Source organism: Eptatretus burgeri, chromosome 4 (genome assembly GCF_056783735.1).
Source record: "Eptatretus burgeri isolate ZD-2024b chromosome 4, Ebu_testis_v1, whole genome shotgun sequence".
Lineage (NCBI taxonomy): Eukaryota > Metazoa > Chordata > Myxini > Myxiniformes > Myxinidae > Eptatretus > Eptatretus burgeri.
The window spans coordinates 87650583-87674602 of NC_140964.1; the positions used below are offsets into that span (position 1 = coordinate 87650583).

The following is a 24020-nucleotide window of genomic DNA, read 5'->3' on the forward strand; positions in this document are numbered from 1 at the left end:
TTATTTGGCTGCATCACACTTATTAATTGCAGTCGAAATTGTCGCTTGGTTATTATTGCAACCGCGTTATTCGAGGGCTTTGTTACGACCGAATGAATGCAGGTCAATCTTTGGATCAACAATGGCTCCTGAAACCCACGTGACAATCCCGACCAATCAACAGGGTTATTCGAGAGCTTTGTTACGACCAAATGCCGGTCAATCTTTGGATCAACAATGGCTCCTGAAATCCACGTGACAATCTCGACCAATCAACAGTTCAACAAATAAGTTTTATTGTTCGCAGGATCAAAACCAATAAATGTGGTTTATCATTGCTTTGCCACCAATATTATTTTAGTCGGAACTTGCCGACAGTGTTACAAAACATAAATTGCATACATGTGTCAGGTCGTATCCAGGTGTGTTACGGACATTTCCGGTGTGATGTTAATCGTCGATCAAGGTGTCCTTTTCACCCATGTTGTTCATGGGTCTCCTTGAACCAACATATTGCCGTCTACTAGTGACTGACAACTACAATAGCGAGAGCAGACAAGCGGAAGAGGTGAGGATCGAAGGATAACGACGGATGGCGAAGATGTTATATTATCGTTCTGCGGTATATTCACTATTTTCCGGGTTCTCTGTATTCACAATATTTGGTTTATTTGGCACAAGCAAATACAGAGGATGGAAGGAAGGGTGAGTGAATGAGGAAGGAAGGAGAGGTGAGTGAGTGAGGAAGGAAGGAGGGGTGAGCGAGTGAGGAAGGAAGGAGGGGTGAGTGAATGAGGAAGGAAAGGAGTGAGGAAGGAAGGAGGGGTGAGTGAGTGAGGAAGGAAGGAGGGGTGAGTGAGGAAGGAAGGAGGGGTGAGTGAGTGAGGAAGGAGGGGTTAGTGAGTGAGGAAGGAAGGAGGGGTGAGGAAGGAAGGAGGGGTGAGGAAGGAAGGAGGGGTGAGTGAGGAAGGAGGGGTGAGTGAGGAAGGAAGGAGGAGTGAGTGAGGAAGGAAGGAGGGGTGAGTGAGGAAGGAAGGAGGGGTGAGTGAGGAAGGAAGGAGGGGTGAGTGAGGAAGGAAGGAGGGGTGAGTGAGGAAGGAAGGAGGGGTGAGTGAGGAAGGAAGGAGGGGTGAGTGAGGAAGGAAGGAGGGGTGAGGAAGGAAGGAAGGAGGAGTGGGAGAAGGGAAGGCAGTGTGAGGGGAGAGGGAGGAAGTGAGTGGGGAGGGGAGAGGGGGAAGCATGAGGAGGTAAGTGGGAGTGGGGATGAAATGTGAGGGGAGGAGAGGAGGGAGGAGCACGAGGAGAGGAGGGAGGAGCGCGAGGGGAGGAGGGAGGAAGCGCGAGGGGAGGAAGCGCGAGGGAGGAGGGAGGAAGCGCGAGGGGAGGAAGTGCGAGGGGAGGAGGGAGGAAGCATGAGGGAAAGGGAAGGCAGCGTGAGGGGAGGAGAGGAGGGAGGAGCGCGAGGAGAGGAGGGAGGAGCGCGAGGAGAGGAGGGAGGAGCGCGAGGGGAGGAGGGAGGGAGCGCGAGGGGAGGAGGGAGGAAGCGCGAGGGGAGGGAAGCGCGAGGGGAGGAGGGAGGAAGCATGAGGGAAAGGGAAGGCAGCGTGAGGGGAGGGGGGGGAGGGGAGAGGGGAAGCATGGGGAGGGGAGGGGAGAGGGGGAAGCATGAGGAGGTAAGTGGGAGTGGGGATGAAATGTGAGGGGAGGAGAGGAGGGAGGAGCGCGAGGGGAGGAGAGGAAGGAGGAAGCGCGAGGGGAGGAAGCGCGAGGGGAGGGGGGAGGAAGCATGAGGGAAAGGGAAGGCAGCGTGAGGGGAGCGGAGGGGAGGGGAGCGTCCGTCCGGACATAACGAGAGAGAGAGATAGAGATAGAGATAGATATATGCATGCATGCACTGTATTAGGAGGGTGTTGAGTGAGAATGGGAGAAAGCAAGAGGGGTGGGGGTAGGGGAGTTAGCAGACAGAATATGATATGCTTTATGAAAACACACCCACACGACCTATATTAGTGCTTGGCCAATATCGGTAATTTTTCGGTAATTAGCAGATTGGAGTCATTGTGATTACTGACTACAGTACGTACTGTAAACAACCAAAAACCTTGAGTAGTTTTCACCATTGTGGGGGGAATTTCAATGAACAAATTAAAAAAACAACATTGCATTCTTGACATTTCAGGATGTGCACAAACATTAATCTTTATAAACAGCTGCCAATCATCATGTGAAGGGTGGAACAGTTTGGCTCTGTAATTTGGAAAACGGCTTGGAAATCAGGTGTTATAAAATTATATTTTGCTTTGAAACTTACAATGACAAAAAACATGACCTTTCCAAAGCACACCCAATTCATATAAAATAACTAATTACTTTAGAAATAGTCACGAGGCCAAAGGAAACCATGATCACTCGTACACTGCTGAGGTTAAAAATTAAAACCTCCGCCACCCATCATCATCATCATCATAAGATAAGGGATGAAACTTTGCTACCATGGTGCCCGTAACCAAGCATGCAGGCATGCACGCACACCCGCAGAGAGTCCCTTTGCAGATATAAATCTACCAAGCTGTTTTGTACCACGTCGGTTTGTGCTGTATAATACATACCTCTACCTTGTAGCAACTGCCAACTGTACATCCCGATCGGGACAGGAACTGCACCGCTATCGACTATGGTAATGTAGGGAGCTCGGCAAGTGGCTGAAGCACTCAAATTAAATGGCGAATAAGGAATGGCTGGTTTGGCAAGCGATAGCAAGCCGTTCGGTAATGGCACATACCTGCAAAAAATAAAACATCGCCCATTTCTTAACATTTTCAGATTTCAATCCAGATTTCGAGTTTAGTCCACGTCATCTGATCCTCCAAACTCATTTCGATCAGATCCCTTAATTAATCCGTGAGTTAGATCGTGGAATATCACATCATTATTATGCATGAAATCGCTCCAAGATCCTAATTTGAAAACGATAGCACTTATAAAAGTGATGCACAAAGCGATTCGTAGGTATGTAGATGAGGCATTCGAAGATATGAGTAAGGAAAGTGGGGGGGGGGGAACATTTTGAGTGCTTTATCTTTAATAAACTGTTGCAGCGTGTTCCAAGTCAAGGCATCGTTGAGCAGGCCAAACAAAATGGCGAATTAAGACCCCAGCAAGGGAGAGTGAGGTGTCTGGGGATGTGCCTTGATAAAGGAAATAATTAATTATGTTCAAAAGGGGTGTTTTAATGAACCCAAACACCCAGTTTTCATTCATGCACCACCTTGGAGTTCCCTTACTATGCATGCAAAGAAAGTTGCAGGCCGCTAAGTCACACGCGCACACTCACACACACACACACACACACACGCACACACACTTATTCGTATAGATTTGAGCTTCAGTGTGTGTGTTCAGGCCATAACATTATTTCCATAATAATTATGGGAATATGGAGAACGCTATTGAATAAAAAAGAACAATTTTTTTTTTAGCAGTTGTTTGTGTCACGTTTAGTTTGAGTACAAAGCGGACGTGGACGGGCTTTGCATTCTGAGATGCTTTCTAGTTACCTCCGCCACCGAAGGTGGATGGAGGTGATGTTTTAACCCCCATTTGTTTGTCTGTTTGGCTTTGAGGTCAGTTATGGGCGGATTCAGACGAAACTTGGCGGACGGCATGGCCGCATGGGTGTGTGTGACGAGGACTAATTTATTAGATTTTGGTGAAGATACGGATGCGAGTTTGTTTTTTAATTGCCGGAATCCTTCGGATTTTGGCAATTATGTTGGTCGGTTGTGTGTGTCATTTTGTGTGTCTGTCTGTCTCTGTCTGTCTGTTTGTTTGTGTGTTTGTTTACTCTGTAGCAGCCACACCGTTTCAGCGATCATGACCAAACTGGGTACAGACGTCGGCCATGGTCCAACTTAGACACTTGTCGTTTTTGGTGAATCTAGGTCAAAAGTCAAGGTCAATGAAAAACCGAAATTCTTATTTTCACAATAACGTCCGCTAAAATGGTCGTATCGACTTCAAACCAAATCCAAAATGTGCATCTTCCAACACTGCATCCAACCATATGTCTCATTGGGGTATCACACCAACACCCTTCTTTGCGGTCAGGGGTCGAATGTCAGGGGGGTCGGGTCAAAAATTTCAAATTGCGATAAAAACGCCAGTAGGGTGAATATACTGGTTCTAGCTCACTTTTCCCCATGTAAATGAATGGGGGATTTTCAGCGATTCCCTTTTTTTTTCCCTAAAAATAAACCCCCTTTTTATCCATTTTTCCCTGCTGTGCAGGGGTTTGGCTTTTTGTGAGCAATGTTTTATGGTCGGATGCCCTTCCTGGACGCCTCTTACAACACAGGGATATGGTACACCTATTCTAACCGGGGCATACACCGGGACCAGTATACTGGTACTCATTTCGCCGACCTCGGAAGGATGACAGGTTGAGTCAACCCCCTGGTGTTAATTCAGCAGCTGAGCGGGATTCGAACTCGGGACACTGGGATCCCAAGCCGCCACCCTAACCACTAAGCCAACACCAGGCTTTGTATATATATATATATATATATAACCAGGCTATCCCAAGGTATATTTATTTGTCTCCCCTTTTAACCTGGAGGTTGATCAGCTCACTCATTGAACCTATAAAGATTTGCTCATTCTCAAATTCCTTCAATAGTTTAATTTTCTTTGCACAATAATCCCCATCTAAAATATTGACAAACAAAACATTTGAATCTTTATATTTTTTAAGATACCCCTTTTGTGCCATTACGAAATGATAAACTTGTCTTAATGCTCTTGTTTGGCCACCTCCTGAGCCACATATCATTTTGAGATTATAGTAAATTGTTTTTTAATTGTTCAATTGATAACCATCAAAGTTTTCAGTCCATTCAAGGATATTCATTTTTTTCTTTACATCCTCTAACTTACTAGTTTTTAAATTGATTCGCTTATTTGTTTTATTTACCTTTGTTTTTGTTATTTTTTCAATAAGACTTATTTGATATTTTTCACATTCATTATGTTTTCCATTTATATACCAAGACTGAGATTTTCTCCACTCTTTAGTTTGATTAATACTTGGTTTAACCATTTATATATTGCGAAAAAACGCGGCAGTAGCCCTTAAAAAACCCTAACCCATCTTCCCATCGTTAAAACACAATCTATTCTATTCACTCTATCACACAATATCCATATGGAACACAATCTATTCCATTATCTAAAATAAATCTCTTATCATCAAAGGCTCCTAATGCCTTTTTATTTACTTCTTCACTATATATGTTATGTTTATAACTTCTTATTGTATTCATTTTCCTATATTCTTCTTTCTTATTCATCAAACAATTATAATAATTTCTAAAAGTTATTGATTTCTTTATTACATATTTCTTTATTCCCTTTAACCTCTTATCAATCTGATCACCATACTTATAAGCATATGCCTTTGCTCTCAATCCAATAAACTCACTCATTACTTTTCCACCCAACTCATCCTTAAGCTTACCAATAACCTTTTCATTATTTTTCGAAAATAACTCACTCTTCTTGCTGAAATTACTTGTATCATATACTCCAATATTTTTCTTTATATCTTCATAAACATCATCAGTTTTTATATCTAGGATAAAACTATCAGTGTCCATATACAACAATGAAACATTTTCACCATACTCTTTCTTTAAGTCATTATACAAATAATCATACATCAATATCTTTGATAAATCAAGAACTGCTGTTCCAATATAAATTGGTTTATCCATTACAATACTTTCCTTTTTCATATGAATTGCAGAAAAGTTCTCTGAAAAAACCTCTTCTCTCTCAAAACTTGGTTTATTTATCAATCTCGAAGCTTCTTTCCGAGATGTTGCGAATCTAATGTTTTGCCTGTTTCTAACATTTTCCATAGTCTTTCCAAATACAGCATTATTCATTAATTTATAAAAGTCCCCTTCAAATTTTACTTTTGTATTTGCTCTCATATCTGTATTGAATTGAATATACTTTTTCACCCAAGGACTTTGTTTAAATTTTAAAACTCTATGAATTTTAGCTACTCTCAATCCTTCTCTCAAAAACTGTTTTAAGCTTCTCTGATGCAAAACATATCCCTCTTTATCATAGAATGTTGTTAATAACTTTTCTGTTGATTTACCTTTAATATTAAAACTTTTATGATAATCACTTAACCATTCTTTCTTTGGGGTTTCTTTCTCACATGCAAAAGGAAGATCTTTATGCTTATTATGAAGATCACTCGGGTACCTCAAATCAACTTCAAAATAATAACCTTCTTCTTCGTCATTCAATTCCTCTTGAGAAGAAATAACAATATTCATCAAAGCCTTTTCATAATCCTTTTCTTCCACCCACTCTAATTTACCATAAGGCAGAGATTGAGACATTGCCCATCCATACAAATTATTAGCATCAAAATACATCAAATAATTACTATCTTTTTCACTATCATAATTTGGAAGATATTTATTATTTGCTTTAGCATATCTTTTTGAACATACTTGTGATATTCCACCTCTCTTGGACTTCTCAATCATCAAAAGCATATCAACATCACTGATTAAATCTATATCTTGTTTTGTCATTTTCAACATTGCACTCCAAGCTAAACCAGGAGCTGTGAAATAGTGGGCAGGGTCTAATCCATAACAATTTTTATTATGACAGAGTGATCTAAAAGCTTCAAACACATCAGCTAACAATAAAACATCTGTTTTTAGATATAAATCATGATATTCTCCAAGGTTCTTTATCTTAAATATTTTCCATATTTCTTGTGCGTGTTTATATTCCTTATCACTTATCTCTTCTTCATAAAGGTTATTATAGAAACTTTCTTTTGATGGAAGTTGTGTTTCTTTAAATCTCATAAATGAATCCATATAATCATAAGGATATATTCCCTTACTTGTAAGAATTTTCTCTTTACTTTGAATTTCATTCCTTGTTTGAATTTCCTCTCTTGTAAGAATTCCTTCTTTAATCAGAATTTCATCTTTAATCAGAATTTCCTCTTTAGTTAGAATTTCATTCATTGTTCGAATTTTCCTTATAATTAGAATTTCATCTTCAGTTAGAATTTCTTCATTAATTAGAGTTTCCTCTTTACTTTGAATTCTCTCTTTAATCTGAATTTCCTCTTTAGTGAGAATTTCCTCTTTTGGAAAGAATGAATTAAGATTTGGAAAAGAGTCCGTGGAGCTTAGATTTGATGCGAGGTAGGCTAGTGGTGTTCCCATAAACTTGTAAGAATCAAGAAACCGAATACGAGTTATAGGTTTTGTGAATATAATTTTTGTAAATGAAATATACTTTTGACTTGTGTTTGTTATGGCAGAAATATTCCCTGGTGTTTTTGAAAGTTCATTTATAAATAGATGTGTATCATAGTTGGCGCTGTTGTGAAGAAAGACTGGAATAAAAGAAGGTAATTTATAATTAAGATTACAACAGGAATGAGCGGGACCTCTATATTTACCAGTAAGATGACAATGATCCCTAACTTTAGACTCCTTAATTTCCCCTCACAAATATGACAGATATTGTTCTTTCTAAATTCTAATTTTTCTTCTTTGGTTAATTTCATCGGTTCATTTGTTTCTTTCATTAATTTAGTGAGTCTTATACAATCCTTTTCTAATCGTTTTACAAACTCTTGTGAAGCTTTTTTCCACGATAATGTTCAAGTTTGTTATACTTTTCTCCAACAGATGATTTGATATAATAACAGAAACCACAAGGAATATGTTTTTGATATTTATTTGTATATGATTCTTTTGGATTAGGAGAAGCAGTATTAATCTTTTTAAGGATACACTCAAAATCAGTGTATATCACAAATGGGTGCATGATAGATTTATTATAATCTTCAAAAGAAATCTTTTCACCAGGTTTAGGCATTGTAATTACAGCTGATTTATGATTACTACAATATTTTGAATGTTGTTCTAATCATTCTTTTGTATGAAATGAATTAAGACATCGCTTACAAGGATATATTTTGTTTGCTGTTCTGAATACCTGAGAAGAGATTAATCTTGATAAATTATTGATGTATGTGTAATGTGAATTCTTTCCAACACTAAAATATAAAAGATCAATGTGTGTTTCTTCATTTTTATAGTTGTTTGAAATTTTTAATATTTGAACTTTGTTTGTATCCGTTAATCCATATACATTAATAGAAAGATTATTCTTTTTCTCAAATTTAGGAATATCTGTTAGTGGCATTGGGAATTTAAAATCTTTAATGTCCAAGGTATTCTCATATTTCATATATTGTTTTACTCTTTCTGAATTACATTTTAGTGGATGTAAGTGAGCAAGAACAGACCAGAGAAAACATTTATTATCATTGTTCTTAATATTAACAACTGCCTTCTTTAGTTTTATTTCTTTTGGTAATTCAATATAAGAAGAAGCTTTAAGAGGGTTTGATTTTAGAATGTGTATATCTAAAAAGATGATTTTTTTAATATTGAATCCACTTCCTACCACTGTATTATCAACATCCTCCTCTTGTCTTGATAGTTCTTCATAAACCCCACTATTCAAAAAATCTTGAAATGATGTTATAAAATGAAGATCTGTTCTCATATAAGGAGTTTGTTCTTCATCTAGTCTTTTCATATTCATTTTCACTCCCATATAAAACTTTAAAGTTTTCATTTCTTTTAATGTCTTTTTAATAAATTTTTCAACATCGGGTTTCACTATTTAAATTGATTCAGCTATTGATGATGGACCGGGTTCTCCAAATTGAAAAATCCTTATTTTTATATGCCCTTTAAATGCCCCATCAGTGTTTTCAATATAATAGTCTCCCTTTACTTTAAACTCATTTTTCTTGTGTTTTTGTGATTGAAGATGTTTATTATAACTACTCTTCAAAACATCCTTTGAACAGATATCACAATGTTTTCTTTCCAACTCAAGAGGAGATATTTTATGAAACAGATTAAATGTGTGTTTGTTGGTTCGGAGGTGTTTTCTATAATGTTTATATTCGTGATTACAAACATCGCAGTATGTTGTATTCACCATATTTATATAATAAATCTTTGCTTAAACTAAAATTTTCTTGATGAAAATTTCGTTTGTTTTACAGGTGAATCTGTGCTTAAAACCATTTTATCCTCCAACTTTTTCACTTAATAAATACAATGTTTCAAGACACAAAAGACAAGTTTCAATCAATCTCTTCATTTGTTAAAGATACTGAGAAATATGTCAAGGATGTAAAATTGAACAAAGATAAATATAACAACTATTGGATAAAAACTATTATGGTAAATAATATGAGTTCTTCAATTTCCTTCAGTGGAAGGGCTTTTAGTATACCTGGTAGAACATCAATTAAAGTATCTCTAACAAAAGTTTCTCCTCTCCTTCTAGTAATATATTCAAAACTAGAAAAAGCAATGAAACAAGAAAAAGTATCAAAAAACAAAAACCTTATGGATGAAGCTTTAGAAAGAAAAGATAAGACCATCTGTAATATGCAAGGAGAAATTTGTATTTTTTTCAACAACCCTAAAGATGTAAATCCTGATGAAATAAAGGATGTTAATATATCAGGTGAAATGACATTTCGTTCAATAGTAATTAACGATCATTTTAAAATTACCTTTCATATAAAAAATGTTGTCGTTGAATCTGATAATGAAAAAAAGTATATCGATATCGATGGTAATATACAACTGAAAGTATAGATGAATTTCAGTTTAAGTAAAGTTTTACTTTATAAATATGCTAGACTTTCCTGATTCTCCATATGACAAATTTGAGAATTGTCCTGCGTGTGAAAGACGGGGATTAAACACAGAGTCAAAAGCCTATAAACAATGTATATTCTGTGATTATCTTCTAATTAATGATAATAAAAAATATAAAAAGGAAAATAATTCTTTTCGATTTACACCAAAAATGAATTACTTTACAAGATTGATTAGAGAAATGAATGTAAAGTATGAGGGTGATAACACACCTTTCCTTACAAGGGAAGAAACTGAACGTATAAGAGAAATGTTCAAAGGATTGTTGTTGTATATTATTCATGGATGTAATTTTCAGGGAAATATCAACACAAGATATTGTATAAATAAAATAATGGATTATCTTGAAATTAAACCTGAACTTAGGATAAAATATAGAGTTTCTAAAAAAGCCAATAATAAATTAAATAACCTGTTTTCCAAATATATAAATGAATGATTTTTTACCCATTTGGGAAAATAAGATAAAATTTAACAACCATAAAAATCTCCCAAATTCATTAAGATGTCTCATAGTTGGTTCAAGTGGATGTGGAAAAACCTGCTTACTTTTAAAAATGCTCCTCACTCCCAATTTGAAGGGGACTTTTATAAATTAATGAATAATGCTGTATTTGGAAAGACTATGGAAAATGTTAGAAACAGGCAAAACATTAGATTCGCAACATCTTGGAAAGAAGCTTCGAGATTGATAAATAAACCAAGTTTTGAGAGAGAAGAGGTTTTTTTCAGAGAACTTTTCTGCAATTCATATGAAAAAGGAAAGTATTGTAATGGAGAAACCAATTTATATTGGAACAGCAGTTCTTGATTTATCAAAGATATTGATGTATGATTATTTGTATAATGACTTAAAGAAAGAGTATGGTGAAAATGTTTCATTGTTGTATATGGACACTGATAGTTTTATCCTAGATATAAAAACTGATGATGTTTATGAAGATATGAAGAAAAATATTGGAGTATATGATACAAGTAATTTCAGCAAGAAGAGTGAGTTATTTTCGAAAAAGAATGAAAAGGTTATTGGTAAGTTTAAGGATGAGTTGGGTGGAAAAGTAATGAGTGAGTTTATTGGATTGAGAGCAAAGGCATATGCTTATAAGTATGGTGATCAGATTGATAAGAGGTTAAAGGGAATAAAGAAATATGTAATAAAGAAATCAATAACTTTTAGAAATTATTATAATTGTTTGATGAATAAGAAAGAAGAATATAGGAAAATGAATACAATAAGAAGTTATAAACATAACATATATAGTGAAGAAGTAAATAAAAAGGCATTAGGAGCCTTTGATGATAAGAGATTTATTTTAGATAATGGAATAGATTGTGTTCCATATGGATATTGTATGATAGAGTGAATAGAATAGATTGTGTTTTAACGATGGGAAGATGGGTTAGGGTTTTTTAAGGGCTACCGCCGTGTTTTTTCGCAATATATAAATGGTTAAACCAAGTATTAATCAAACTAAAGAGTGGAGAAAATCTCAGTCTTGGTATATAAATGGAAAACATAATGAATGTGAAAAATATCAAATAAGTCTTATTGAAAAAATAACTAAAACAAAGGTAAATAAAACAAATAAGCGAATCAATTTAAAAACTAGTAAGTTAGAGGATCTTCTTCTTCTTCTTTCGGCTGCTCCCGTTAGGGGTCGCCACAGCAGATCATCCTTATGATCCGCATAGTGATTTGGCACATGTTTTACGCCGGATGCCCTTCCTGACGCAACCCTGGTCGCCTCTTACGACACAGGGATATGGTACACCTATTTTAACCGGGGTATACACCGGCCCAGTACACTGGTACTCACTTCGCCGACCTCGGAAGGATGACAGGCTGAGTCAACCCCCTGGTGTATTAATTCAGTGGCCCAACGGGGCTTGAACTCAGGACCTTTTGGATCCCAAGCCGCTGCCCTAACCACTGCGCCAACACCAGGCTTAGTAAGTTAGAGGATGTAAAGAAAAAAATGAATATCCTTGAATGGACTGAAAACTTTGATGGTTATCAATTGAACAATGAAAAAACAATTTACTATAATCTCAAAATGATATGTGGCTCAGGAGGTGGCCAAACAAGAGCATTAAGAGAAGTTTATCATTTCGTAATGGCACAAAAGGGGTATCTTAAAAAATATAAACATTCAAATGTTTTGTTTGTCAATATTTTAGATGGGGATTATTGTGCAAAGAAAATTAAACTATTGAAGGAATTTGAGAATGAACAAATCTTTATAGGTTCAATGAGTGAGCTGATCAACCTCCAGGTTAAAAGGGGAGACAAATAAATATACCTTGGGATAGCCTGGTTATATATATATATACAAAGCCTGGTGTTGGCTTAGTGGTTAGGGTGGCGGCTTGGGATCCCAGTGTCCCAAGTTCGAATCCCGCTCAGCTGCTGAATTAACACCAGGGGGTTGACTCAACCTGTCATCCTTCCGAGGTCGGCGAAATGAGTACCAGTATACTGGTCCCGGTGTATGCCCCGGTTAGAATAGGTGTACCATATCCCTGTGTTGTAAGAGGCGTCCAGGAAGGGCATCCGACCATAAAACATTGCCTCACAAAAAGCCAAACCCCTGCACAGCAGGGAAAAACGGATAAAAAGGGGGTTTATTTTTAGGGAAAAAAAAAGGGAATCGCTGAAAATCCCCCATTCATTTACATGGGGAAAAGTGAGCTAGAACCAGTATATTCACCCTACTAACGCCATTTCAAGTCCGATTGACTTCCAAGTTATGATCATGACCAAACTAAGTGCTATAACTCATTAAACAGGAGCACTATTGACTTATAAGAACCAAATTGATTTCCAAGTTTTTGTTTTTTCAGAGATCATGGGGATATGACAAAGTTATTCCGGCAATTCCTTGCCCAACGAGCAATTTCATTTAATTCTCAAGTGATTCTTCACCATTGAGAAATGGGGCCAAAAACGATATATCGCATGATATTTCAAAAAGTTAGGGATGGATTCAGATGAAACTTGGTGGACGAGTTGGGTAGGTGACAAGAACAAGCTGATTCGTTTTTGGTTCAGGTCTGGATGCAGATCCAGCCTATCACTAGGATACAAAATGTAAACTGTTCAGCCTGGTTGAGGTGTGCACTCTACCGAGCGCCGTTCTCGTTTCAACGTGTTGCATTTTGGTCGCTGTTTTGACGATCCAAACCAAAAGCTGATTTCGCTCATTGCTATACTGTGGCTTAATAATTTTAACTGTCTATTAATGACTTAATGATTTCCTTCATTGTACCATAATGTATACTGAAGTACATGTTCGTACACCATTGTATTATACCATTGCTTCCGGATGATTTATGGCTGCATAATTTATGAAATGATTATTGTTTATCGTATACGATGAGTTTCATTATAACGAGTCAAATAATGTTTGTTTATGTTTTTAATTGCATGTTTTGCAGTACTTACATAAAACCAAAGAGAAATCCTTCCTAACATGCGACGCAAGGAACGTGGCGAGCCACAGCTCTTTGGTATGTGTGGTCCACATCATTGCCAGGAAAATCACTCTCACCTTTCTCATTCAAATTCAAGTCACTGATCAATCATCTTGATCTCATTTAATTATAGTATTTCCCCCTCTTCTTTCTTAGCTTTTTCATACAGGGGCCTCTTCTCGGTTTTTGGGCTCGACCCTTTCCCTGGGGTTGGGCTGACCATGCAGGTGGCCCATATTTTACGGGATTGTCCTGTTGTTGTTTTTAGCAGCGTCTTGCGTAGCGAACGCTGCTCATAGAGAGCTCGGCGTTGTTCTTCTTGTTGTTGTTATTCTTCTTGTTCTTGTGAAGACAAAACCTTAATCTCTATGACTCGGCTCTTGTATATACAAGATCCGGATCTCCTTAAATACTGAGCACATGTACACATCCTCACATAGACGCTGCCTTTTGAGAGCGTCTATCATGAACTTTTAAATATATTCGGACATTTGCTTTAAAGTTTCGAAAAGTTCACGTTACTATTTAAAGATTATTCCATTTATCGTATTGTAATTTCGTAAATACACGATACCGTAAATATGTAAATACATTATGACACGTTTTGCTATTGGCTTAATCAAGGCACGTGACGAAATATCGGAAGTTGTTGTTTTTTAAAAAATTTTTTTTAATTTATTATTATTTTTTTTTAGACGACAAAATCTTTAGGACGCTGCTCATGGACACATTTGTCCTTGTTTTTTAATCAAATATCCCGCGTTCCGTTTCATACCTTATCAGGATGCTATTTGTTCCATTTTTGTTTTTTTCAGTACTGCAAACAGTATTTGATTAACCACTCGCCAACTACAGAAATGCTAATTGAGCTGCGTGGTTGACCTCATCATAAATGCCTCTAAAGATCAGTAGTGCTGTGTACGACATATTTACTGGGAGGGCAGAGAGGGACTATCGAGGCTAATTAAAATGGTCCATTTGAATGGTTGAGAACCAGAGGCGACTGTCTGCTGATATCATTAAAACAATAGGGGATAGCACATTTGTCAAGCAACAACAAATGAAAGAATTACTGCTACCGTAGTCATTTTTTCCAAACTTTGCTTTTGTCATATAATAGCTTTTGTTTAAAAACCACTCCATATATGGATTGCATATCTGTGTTGGCTGGTAAGATGGCTCAGATGTAGCACTCCCCTTCCAGCTGTAGGCAAAGTGTTGCATCAATGAGTGCACCATCCTTCAAAGATACTTTAAGCAAGACGTCCTGTCTGTTAGCATTTTTTTTGTGGACAACATCCCACTGTGTCTTATGATGAACTGGCTGCTGTCTCTGGCATCTGTCTAAATTCAAAATACCTGCTTGAAATTAGAGGGGACACTGCTTAAGCAAGCAGCATAAATGACGCAATCAGCCGTCTTGTACTGCATCTGCTCGGGTCAAATGAAAATATGTTATTTATGTTTTGTACATGGTGCAACTGCTGACCTTGCAGACTCGGAGTGGATGCTCCAACCATTATGCAACCAGACTCGGTGGTGTAATTGCTTGAGCATCCGCTCGAAGTCTGGAAGGTCGGCTGTTGGAACCCCTGGCCAAGTCGTACCAAAGGCGTTAAAATGGGACGTGCTGCTTCCTTTCTTGACACTCAGCATTTAAAAAGGATAGAGCATGGACAAACAACCAAAGGTTGGCAATCACAGTGCAGGCTTTGATGTGCCTAATGGCCTTGTGCATTGAAGTTCCTTTTAAGAGAACTCGTATATCATATCAATTCACTGATAAGTTATTTTAAATGACTTGTTTCCTGATTCATCTGATAACTGATTGATGACGCCTGCTTTGGGATACTAGGGCTTTTGGAAAGGCCGATGAGATCACCCCAGCAGGCCATGGATACTGTCTCGTACAAGATATTTCTCATGGGAAGGAGCGGAGTTGGGAAATCGGCCACTGTGGCAAAGCTAGCTGGCCTGAATGAACCAGCTGTGCATCATGGAACGCCAGGTGTGCCTCAAGTAAGACGTTGTCTAAACATTATGAACAATCCATTGGTTATATCAGGATTGGTGGTATCTTGCCATCAAGAAAGTATTGCACAAATCTGGTGGTTGCTGTGTTGGTACAATTTTATTTGATGGTCCAGTGTTCCATTTTCATAGACATTACAACAAAAACAAAAAAAAAACATAATAATAATTGGCCAAAGGGGTCAACTTAAAAGACCAGATGAATTCCATGAGTTAATAGCATGGTTGCGTTGTTTCTAGGCATCCAGACGACCACCGTGTATTGGCCCTTCCAGCCAGCAGGAAGTGAGCGCTCGTTAATGTTCCGCTTCCAGCTGTGGGACTGCGGGGAGACTGCCATGAAAAAGTTTGATCACATTCTGCCGGTATTGTGCGATTGATGCTCGTTTTAATCAGTTTGTGATTGGAAATAACTTCTTTCTATCTGTTCACCTCTGTTGTGTTTTCTCACCCACACTTTCATTTCCATCAACGTCTATGCTCCAACCTCAAGAGTGGTGTTTGCATCTCATCTAATCTATCCCTCCTTGGGCCAAGTGGCCCATAAGGCTACCAACTTCCTTGTTTCTAACGACAACCTTTCCATCCTTTCTCTTCAAATAATCCATTCCGAGAACATCCTTTGTCGCCTTCATCGTGTCTGCCTATTCTGAATATCTCGTTTCTTCCCTCTTCACTGTTCAAACTCTTCTCCCACTCCTCATATTCTCGATTTTTTTGCTTCAGCTACATCTTTCTTTGGTTCCTTCTTTAAACGCTTACTGTATTTTTCAGCACACAAATCGATACTTCGTTTTTTTCCCTGGAAGTCTGGGCTTAGACTTGTATTCAGAATTCACTTATCTATGGGTTAAGGCAGTGCTGATAATGATTTTTTATCTGGTTTAAATACTGTACCTCTATATGATAACAAACATGAGGAAAAATAAACCCGAGCGGGTTTGACGGTCCGCTCGGATACAAAACTTGATGCAACCGAGTGTTAATCAACCTTAGCAATGACGGAAAGTGAAAACAGAATTCAAATTTAATTTAAAATAAACGCGTGAGGCTGCTCAAAGCAAAAATCTCCATATACTAGGAATCATTCCCAACATCACTATACAATTTTCAAACCCGCGTTGATGGCCGTGAAATAAATACTCTAAGTGTGTGCATTCAATGGCTGTATCCAGGACAGAGCCGGACCCCAACTAAAATGGACTCTCGGGCCACCGAGAAGCTCAATCACTCGCTGCCTGCACATCTGTGCGGCGTCACGTGACCAGCCAGCTCGCCCTCGGATGAAATACCCTAACAAAATCTTAAAACGTCCGTTTTTCACCGGAATTCTTTCAGATACTTATCGAGCACGTCCGCAAACCATCTAAAATATAAACATTAATCTCACAGATACGACAAATAAGCAGTCCCTCAGGAGGACAGGCTACGAGGTGAAGCAGCGAACGGAAAGCATGTGGTGTCCCTTCCAGAGTCTCATGGTTATTTAAATTGAATATATTGTTACGGTGGTGGAAATTCACAGAACACCATCCAGGTTCCCCGAAGATCAGTTATGTCGATAAGTGTGTGTCCAGCTAGATTTCCCCACCGATGTCTAACGGGAATTATTCGTGAGCCGGGCTGTGCATCTTTGAGATAGTGTTATTCTGTCCTATCGTTATTTTAAACAACATCTCCTCACCTTCATCTCCACAAACGCCACCATCTTTTCAGCAGCAACGGCATTCCACAAACGAACGGCATCTCCGCCGACAGACACGGGGACTCCCTCGCTGGGGCGAGGGCTGGTGATTTCAACCACGTCCGCTTTGTCCGCGTCAGGATGGCAAGATCGGATCAAAATGACAAAAGGGGCGGAGCCAGCAGGGGGTGAATGGTTAGAAGTGAAAGACCAAACACCCCCCCCCCCAACCCGATAAAAGGCAGGGCTGACACGCCGAGAGACCAGTTGGGTTCGGAGTTCGTCTGGAGTCTGGGTTCGTGGTTGAGGTCGGAGTGGAGTCTGGAGTCCAGCCAAGCCTGCAGTGCCGTGCGGAATCGTGGGTCGGTGGAGGCAGCCGGAGAGAAGTCGCCAGCCAGCGGCATAATGGTCCGAACGACGCTGAGGAGTGAGCGGGCTCTTAAGAGAGCATCAACTCTAAAAGAGCAAGGCCCGTTCGCTCCTCTGAAGCGTCGTCGGCTCGGCCCGATCGACCAGGCCGTACAGCTGGGCCTGCACCAACCGAGCTGCCGTCACGCCAGCTGCCGTGTTGACGACGAGACATCGAGGGTCGCCCAGCGAGTCACCACGAGGGTGGCAGGTAACCTGCACGGTCTCGCGGAGCTCCTGCGGTCTCCACAGCTCCGCGGAACTTTAAAGGCCTACGGGCCCTGTTCTCCCTCTCTTTTATTTCCTGGGGTTTTTTTGCATGGAAGTCTGTGGCGCCTTGTCCGCTAAGTAGAATTGTGGTTAAGTACATGCACAGAATAAATAGACAACGGCTGTAGGGTCTGTTTGCTCGTGTCTTTGTCCCCATCCCTTCATTGACTGCATATGTGCATTTATAAATAAATGTCATTATTTGAATATTCACCTTCTCGTTGTGCCTTTCCTCCATTGAATGACCATAATTGCGTTCGGAATATTAGCGGGCTTTTAATAGCCGATAAGATAATCGAGTCTGACGGGGCTTGGCGATATAAAACCGCTCGGCAAATCGCAAACGGAACGAGCTGTTTAAAAGCGGCTCGTTTTCGTGCAGGCTCCGTTGAGGTGTAAATCCCCGGCATTTCTGTCTGCGCGAATAATTAGGTAGATCAACAATTCGGCGATCAACCCTGTAGCGCGTGGACAGAAAAGTTGGCTGATCTATGGTGTGGTTAAAAACACACCCGTAGCTGGATTTCGGCGTTGATCCGGAAGCTACGACTGGATTGCCACAGTCGGTGGGCGTGTGCGGCCGCGAATTAGCTAAAAGCGGTCGCCCGCACACCGACGCGGCGGAGAACCACAACAATATTTTCCTCATGAAAAGTGTGTTTCTGAGCGGATTTGCACGAAAAGTATCTTCATTAAATGTGTAGCTACACCAACAGGTCCCAAAAGTGAAATCAAATCAACTAGAACTTAAGACAGCCTCGTTATATGGCATGGAAACGGATGGAAGCCCATGGAAGCTACCCCTCACTGCAATGCCTTCCACACAGACCGAGGATATAAACATTCAATTTTCACAAAACTTGATGCAACCGAGTGTTAGTCATCCTTAGCGACTATGAAAAGTGAAAACAGGATTTAAATTTAACTTAAAATAACTACGCGAAGCCGTGTTGAAGCCAGCGGACCTCGTGTTCCCCAATAAACAGGGCCAGACGACAGAGGGAACGATAAACTAGTTGGTCAAATTAAATCTTCATAATAATCCCCATGAAACCCATTATGCATTATAGCCGTCCGATACTTCCTTATAGGCCGTTCGACCAATCGGTCATTTTGCACTTGACCCTGTAACATTGACCCCGGGGCAAAAATGCGAAAAAGGGCTCAGACGATCTATCGAGAGCAATTAGTATTATCATCGTGTCAAGTTGGAACTAAATTGCCCGAGATGTCGAGGAGGAGATAGAAAAATAAAGATTGTTGACGGATGGACGGACGAATGGACAGACAGATCTGAGGACATCAAACGGTTATATTAGGTCAGCAAGCTGACCTAAAAAACTATTTGCATTGCTAATTTATCTGAAAGGTCATCCCACAAAATAGTTCAAATAACGTGCACCAAACAGCTCATTACTATTCATGACCCTGGAAGTACCATAGCTCAGGCGTTGAATGTCGGTGAGGATTTAACACCTCTGTGGTTCTGACTGCCAGTTTTGCTTACTTCCGTAGTTGATTTTGCTTCATCCTTTACTCCAAATCGACTTATCTATGAATGAAGGAAAGAAAAATGGGGAAATTATCCAATTTGACTTCTACGCCAAAAAGTCTGGTATATTCTCTCTATCCATCTGTCCTTTATTCTTTCTCCACTTCTTCCATGCATTCTTCTTCCTCGTATTGCTTCCTGAACATGAACTTTTCCACTACCATGTTTCTCTCTCCCTTTGTACATTCCCTAAAGTCATCCTCCCGTGTCTCCTGAGCTACCTTCTTCCATGCATCCCTCATTCGCCCCAAAAACATCTTCCTCAATTGCTTTCACTTGTTCCTTTTGATTTTCAGCAAATGCATTGTGTACTTTAGTATCCTTTAAACCACTGCCTTGTTGTGTGAATGGGGGTGAGGGGGGGCAGGGTGGATAGAGTGATTTGTTATCATATCATTGTATAAGGAATTAGTTCTTAAGGAACCGCTTGTCTTACTTCATGTTGCCATCATTTTGTCCCACAAACATTTTGGTTCATTTGGGCTTTTAAATTGGTGCATCTTTATTTCATAAGTGCTGTGGAAATAGCTCCACCAGTTCACACGTCTGGGGTAACTGCTCGACGCAGATCTGGGAGGAAAAGTTTTATTTCGGCCATTTTTGGAGTCGAGACTCCGGCGGGCAACGGTAGTCCTCGGGTATGGTTATGTCCCATCCAGAGGTTGCCCTCCACATGACGTCATTAGGGGAAAGTACACGTTTTCTGATTTGCATAAGCAGGTAACTTTCTCCTGATCTTTACTGATTATGTAGTTTGAGATAATACAACTGAATATAAAATGGTTCCTGGGTGCAGGCTTGCCAGGAGAAAGCAGACGCGGTCGTCTTCGTGTTTGCATTCACAAACCGCTCCTCGTTCATGGATCTGCCTCAAGATATGGCACACATCCTGGATCCTTCGAAGAATCTGCTGTGCCTCGCAGTTGGAACAAAGTATCCTCCTTTATATGTGTACCAGTTATTTACACAACTCGATTTATTGCGGTGTGAATTGGTCTTTTGGTCCAGAAAACGTTGCAAGGGGAGCTTAGCCCTTCTGTGGTGTAGGTAAGGATGAAATTCTTAAAGTTGCTCTGTTCGGGCAGCTGTGACCCCTTAACCCCAACAGGTATGACAACAGTTTGCAGAATGACGTGAGTGAAGCGGAAGTGTGCAAGTTTGAGCGGACATCGCACGTGCCTGTATTCCGTGTGGGCAGCTCAAGTGGAGCTGAGAATGGGGTTGTGCCCTCTTCTATCGCAGCTATGCTCAATGGGCTAGCAGAATGTCTGTGGCACCAAGATCAATTAGCTGCAGGTGTAATTGCATCTTGCCTACCACCCCTTTTTGCAAAGATGACCAACTCGACTTAAGTTGTGTACATTTGTTGAGAAATCAAACCCTCCACCAGCAACTTCACTTGGTAGCATGTTTGTGAAGGTTTTGCTTGTTGATTTCATGATTTGTAAATGGTATTAAATTTTACTTAATGACACATAATTGACTGCATATTTGGATGTATGCAAAATGGTAGAATTTAGTGCCTCCTTTATATCTCAAACTGTTGTTGTTCTAACACCAGCTTAAGTGCTGCATTTCTCTTCATAAATCTCACATTTCACAAACAAATGCACCTTCACCTGGGCCGAATCCCGAATCGATTTTCGGGGAATAAGCACGAGCTTGGACTCTGAAAGCTTTTCTCAGCTCACATTCGAGAAAATTAGGCTTGCACCATCTCTAATCTCCGTCATGATGGTTGCGGATGCCTATTACTAGTTTTATTCGTTCAAATTTCCTGACCTCGGCATTGCTGTCTTCACAAGCTTGTACAGGGCTTTTGCCTGTACCAGCTTTCAATATTTCCTCATTAGAGGCATGGACTGATAATGCATCGACCCCTGCTTTAACCAAGCTTGCAAGTTTCAGGAAACATTGAGACTCCTCTGCTTTTGAAATCGGATTCAAAGAACAAAGCATATTTAACATTGACTTGTGGACTGAAGTGCAGTACGGTGTTTGCTTTCTACGTAGATCTATGTTACATCTGCTAGCCAAGTTCGTTGCTTACTACTCACATTGGCTCAACGGGCAAGCGCACGTGTATGGTACGAGCATTGTTTTTGTGCTCTGGTAGGGTAATCTCTTTGAAAAAGGCAAATATTTTCAAGCATTGTTAAATTCCCGCTGCTCTGTTGTAGCGAGAAATACACGAAAATTGATGCAGCGTCAAAATTTCCGCATTTTCACTGCGTGTGGCAATTGTTTCAGTTGCCTCGTAGTGTCACAGTTTTTAAGTGCCTGTTCTCCCTGTTAATAAACCCTGTATTACTTAATGCACCATCCAGAATTGGGAACAGTAAACCATGGAGCAAGTACAGCCGTGACCATTGGGAATTGCAGTAAAACCCCACATTAAAAGGAAATAAATGCGGTGGTGCATCAACGGTCTTAGCTTGGCCCCCGTACTTTTGAACTGACAAACGCACCAAATGCACTCATTAGAGATAGTCAGAAACCAACGCAAGTACAGGTGGAAGATTTGACCATGTCCATCCACATCACCATTACAACATATATATGTATATATTGTTACAGCCCAGGGTTCAGGGCTCATCATGAGGGGAAGCAAATGAGTTTCTCCCAAACACCTGCTCCTAAGGCTGCCAACCTCTGCGATAACTCCGCGGTCCAACGGGCTGAAGTTCTTACACAGCTGTAGCCGCTCAACTTAGACTACTGGCTTTGCAGGGTTACGCTTTAATGTTTCCACGATACCTTTCTATTGGCATGGCAACTGAACGAGAGGCCACACCCTCAACACCACACCTGGTGATCTTCTGCAAAGTGGAACAGATCGGTGCAGCACTGGCTACTAGAGCAAATCAGGTGTGGTACAACTTCCCGTCTAACTATACTTGTACACTGTCGGATCAATGAAGGAAAGGACAACTGAGACAGATTGGAAATACCAACCAACAATTATTTATTTACACACACAAGCAATCATTTAAAAGCGAATATCTACAGGCAAGTAAGTAAAATGCACAAAAGAGCAGATTTAACTGGCACATTCTTTCTTGGACAATCTTATTTACACAAAGGACATGGCCATCATTCAATCAGGGGAGAAGAAGAAAACAAGAAGAACTTGAGAAGAAAAGAAAAGTAGGGTCGATTATTTTCTCCCACACCTCATACAGCCTTACGGGGCCGCACCAGTCCAAATATACTAGATAATGTGGGGAAAGGATGGGGAAGATGGGCAGCGGAGTGGCGATGCGATGGTATGCACAGCCGTGTCTCTGAGGTGTCCAGACCCAGTAGGCAAGTCCTATCCGGCGTGCAAGGTATGCGACAGCAAACGGCTCACTCCGTTTTTGCTGGGCTCCAGTGTTCAGCAGCTTCCCATGAACCAAACAGCGTTCTGGGTTTTCCACATACTGCCTTCCTCCACACCACGGGCCTCCTGCCTCTCTTCGCCGGACAAGCTTTTATGTACACATATTTAATATACATAAAGCTCTTTCTAACGACTGACGAGCTTCGCCGGACAAGCTTTTGTCTGTCCACTGCCTCAGCTTCTTCTCCCTCTTTCTCTCTCTCTCTGGTGTCTCTCTCTCTCTCTCTCTCTCTCTCTCTCTCTCTCTCTCTCTCTCTCTCTCTCCCCCTCTCTCTCTCCCCCTCTCTCTCTACCCCTCTCTCTCTCTCCCCTCTCTCTCTACCCCTCTCTCTCTCCCCTCTCTCTCTCCCCTCTCTCTCTCTCCCTCTTTCTCTCTCTCTCTCTCTCTCTCTCTCTCTCTCTCTCTCTCTCTCTCTCTCTCTCTCTCTCTCTCTCTCTCTCTCTCTCTCTCTCTCTCTCTCTCTCTCTCTTGGATGAGGATCAGCTACAAGCACCTTTCTCCTCACAGGATCTTGCCCTTTTTTCCATCTCATCTCTTGCACTCTTGCCTTCTTCCTCCTCTCAGGATTTTGCTTTCTCCCCGTCTCCTCTTATACAAGCTTCTTCCTCAATGGTTGACATCCGATGTGGGCAGGTCCATGATGCAGCTTGTGGGAAATGCCCCTGGCTCTGAGGGAACTTTCCACGTAGCCCCCCACTATGCCCTTGGCGCTCAAAAGATACCGCGGCACCTTCTAACCCCTCTCTCGTGCGCAAACTTTCTCTGCACAGTCCTCCACTGTACCACGTGAGAGGCGCTGTCCGAGAGGCCACGAATATCAAGCGTTATGCTTTGTGCCATGAACATGTGAAATAAGACGAGGGAGGGGGGGGGGAGAAGACATAAAATGTCATATCCCCCATTCTTTTAGTAATTATGCTATACGGAGTTAAAGGAGTAGCCCATATTTATTTATTACAACTGAAATGTCCGCCAGTCTACCATTTGGCCATCTTTGATAAAATTGCAAGACAAAGTGAGGGGCACGTGTATGCCATCGTGTACTGTGCTTGTGCCAAGTTTGAACAAAATTGGACCATGCATTTCTGAGAAATTGTTGGGGACACATTCAAGTAACAAAATGGCCACCAGTCGGCCATCTTGGAACTGATCTCGAAATAAAATGACGTGCTTATGTAAGCCATCATTCATTATGCTTGGGATCCTAGGATCCTGAGTTCAAATCCCTCTTGGCTATTGTATTAATACCAGGTAGGGTTGACTCTGCCTGTCATACGAGGTTGGCAAAGCGAGTGTCAGCTTGCTGGTCGCCTGTGTCAGAGTAGTGACCCATCCATGATTGTGCCCAATAGCCAAGGAGTCTGCTCAAGCAGCACCAATGCTCTGCACAGAGTATGGTCCCAATGGATGGAGGAATGGATCATTCATAATCTGTCTCAAGT

The 24020-nt window shown here is 40.5% G+C and overlaps 1 protein-coding gene across 1 annotated transcript; it reads left to right on the plus strand.

The window, feature by feature from the left end:
• The first annotated feature begins 379 nt into the window (after nucleotides 1-379).
• On the plus strand, nucleotides 380-21638 carry CPLANE2 (ciliogenesis and planar polarity effector complex subunit 2). Its single transcript, XM_085879226.1, has 6 exons — nucleotides 380-547; nucleotides 13215-13286; nucleotides 15106-15258; nucleotides 15522-15646; nucleotides 19992-20128; nucleotides 20304-21638. Exons 2-6 carry the CDS (start codon nucleotides 13250-13252, stop codon nucleotides 20545-20547), a joined length of 696 nt encoding a protein of 231 aa, XP_085735352.1. The 5' UTR covers nucleotides 380-547; nucleotides 13215-13249; the 3' UTR covers nucleotides 20548-21638.
• Nucleotides 21639-24020: the final 2382 nt, after the last annotated feature.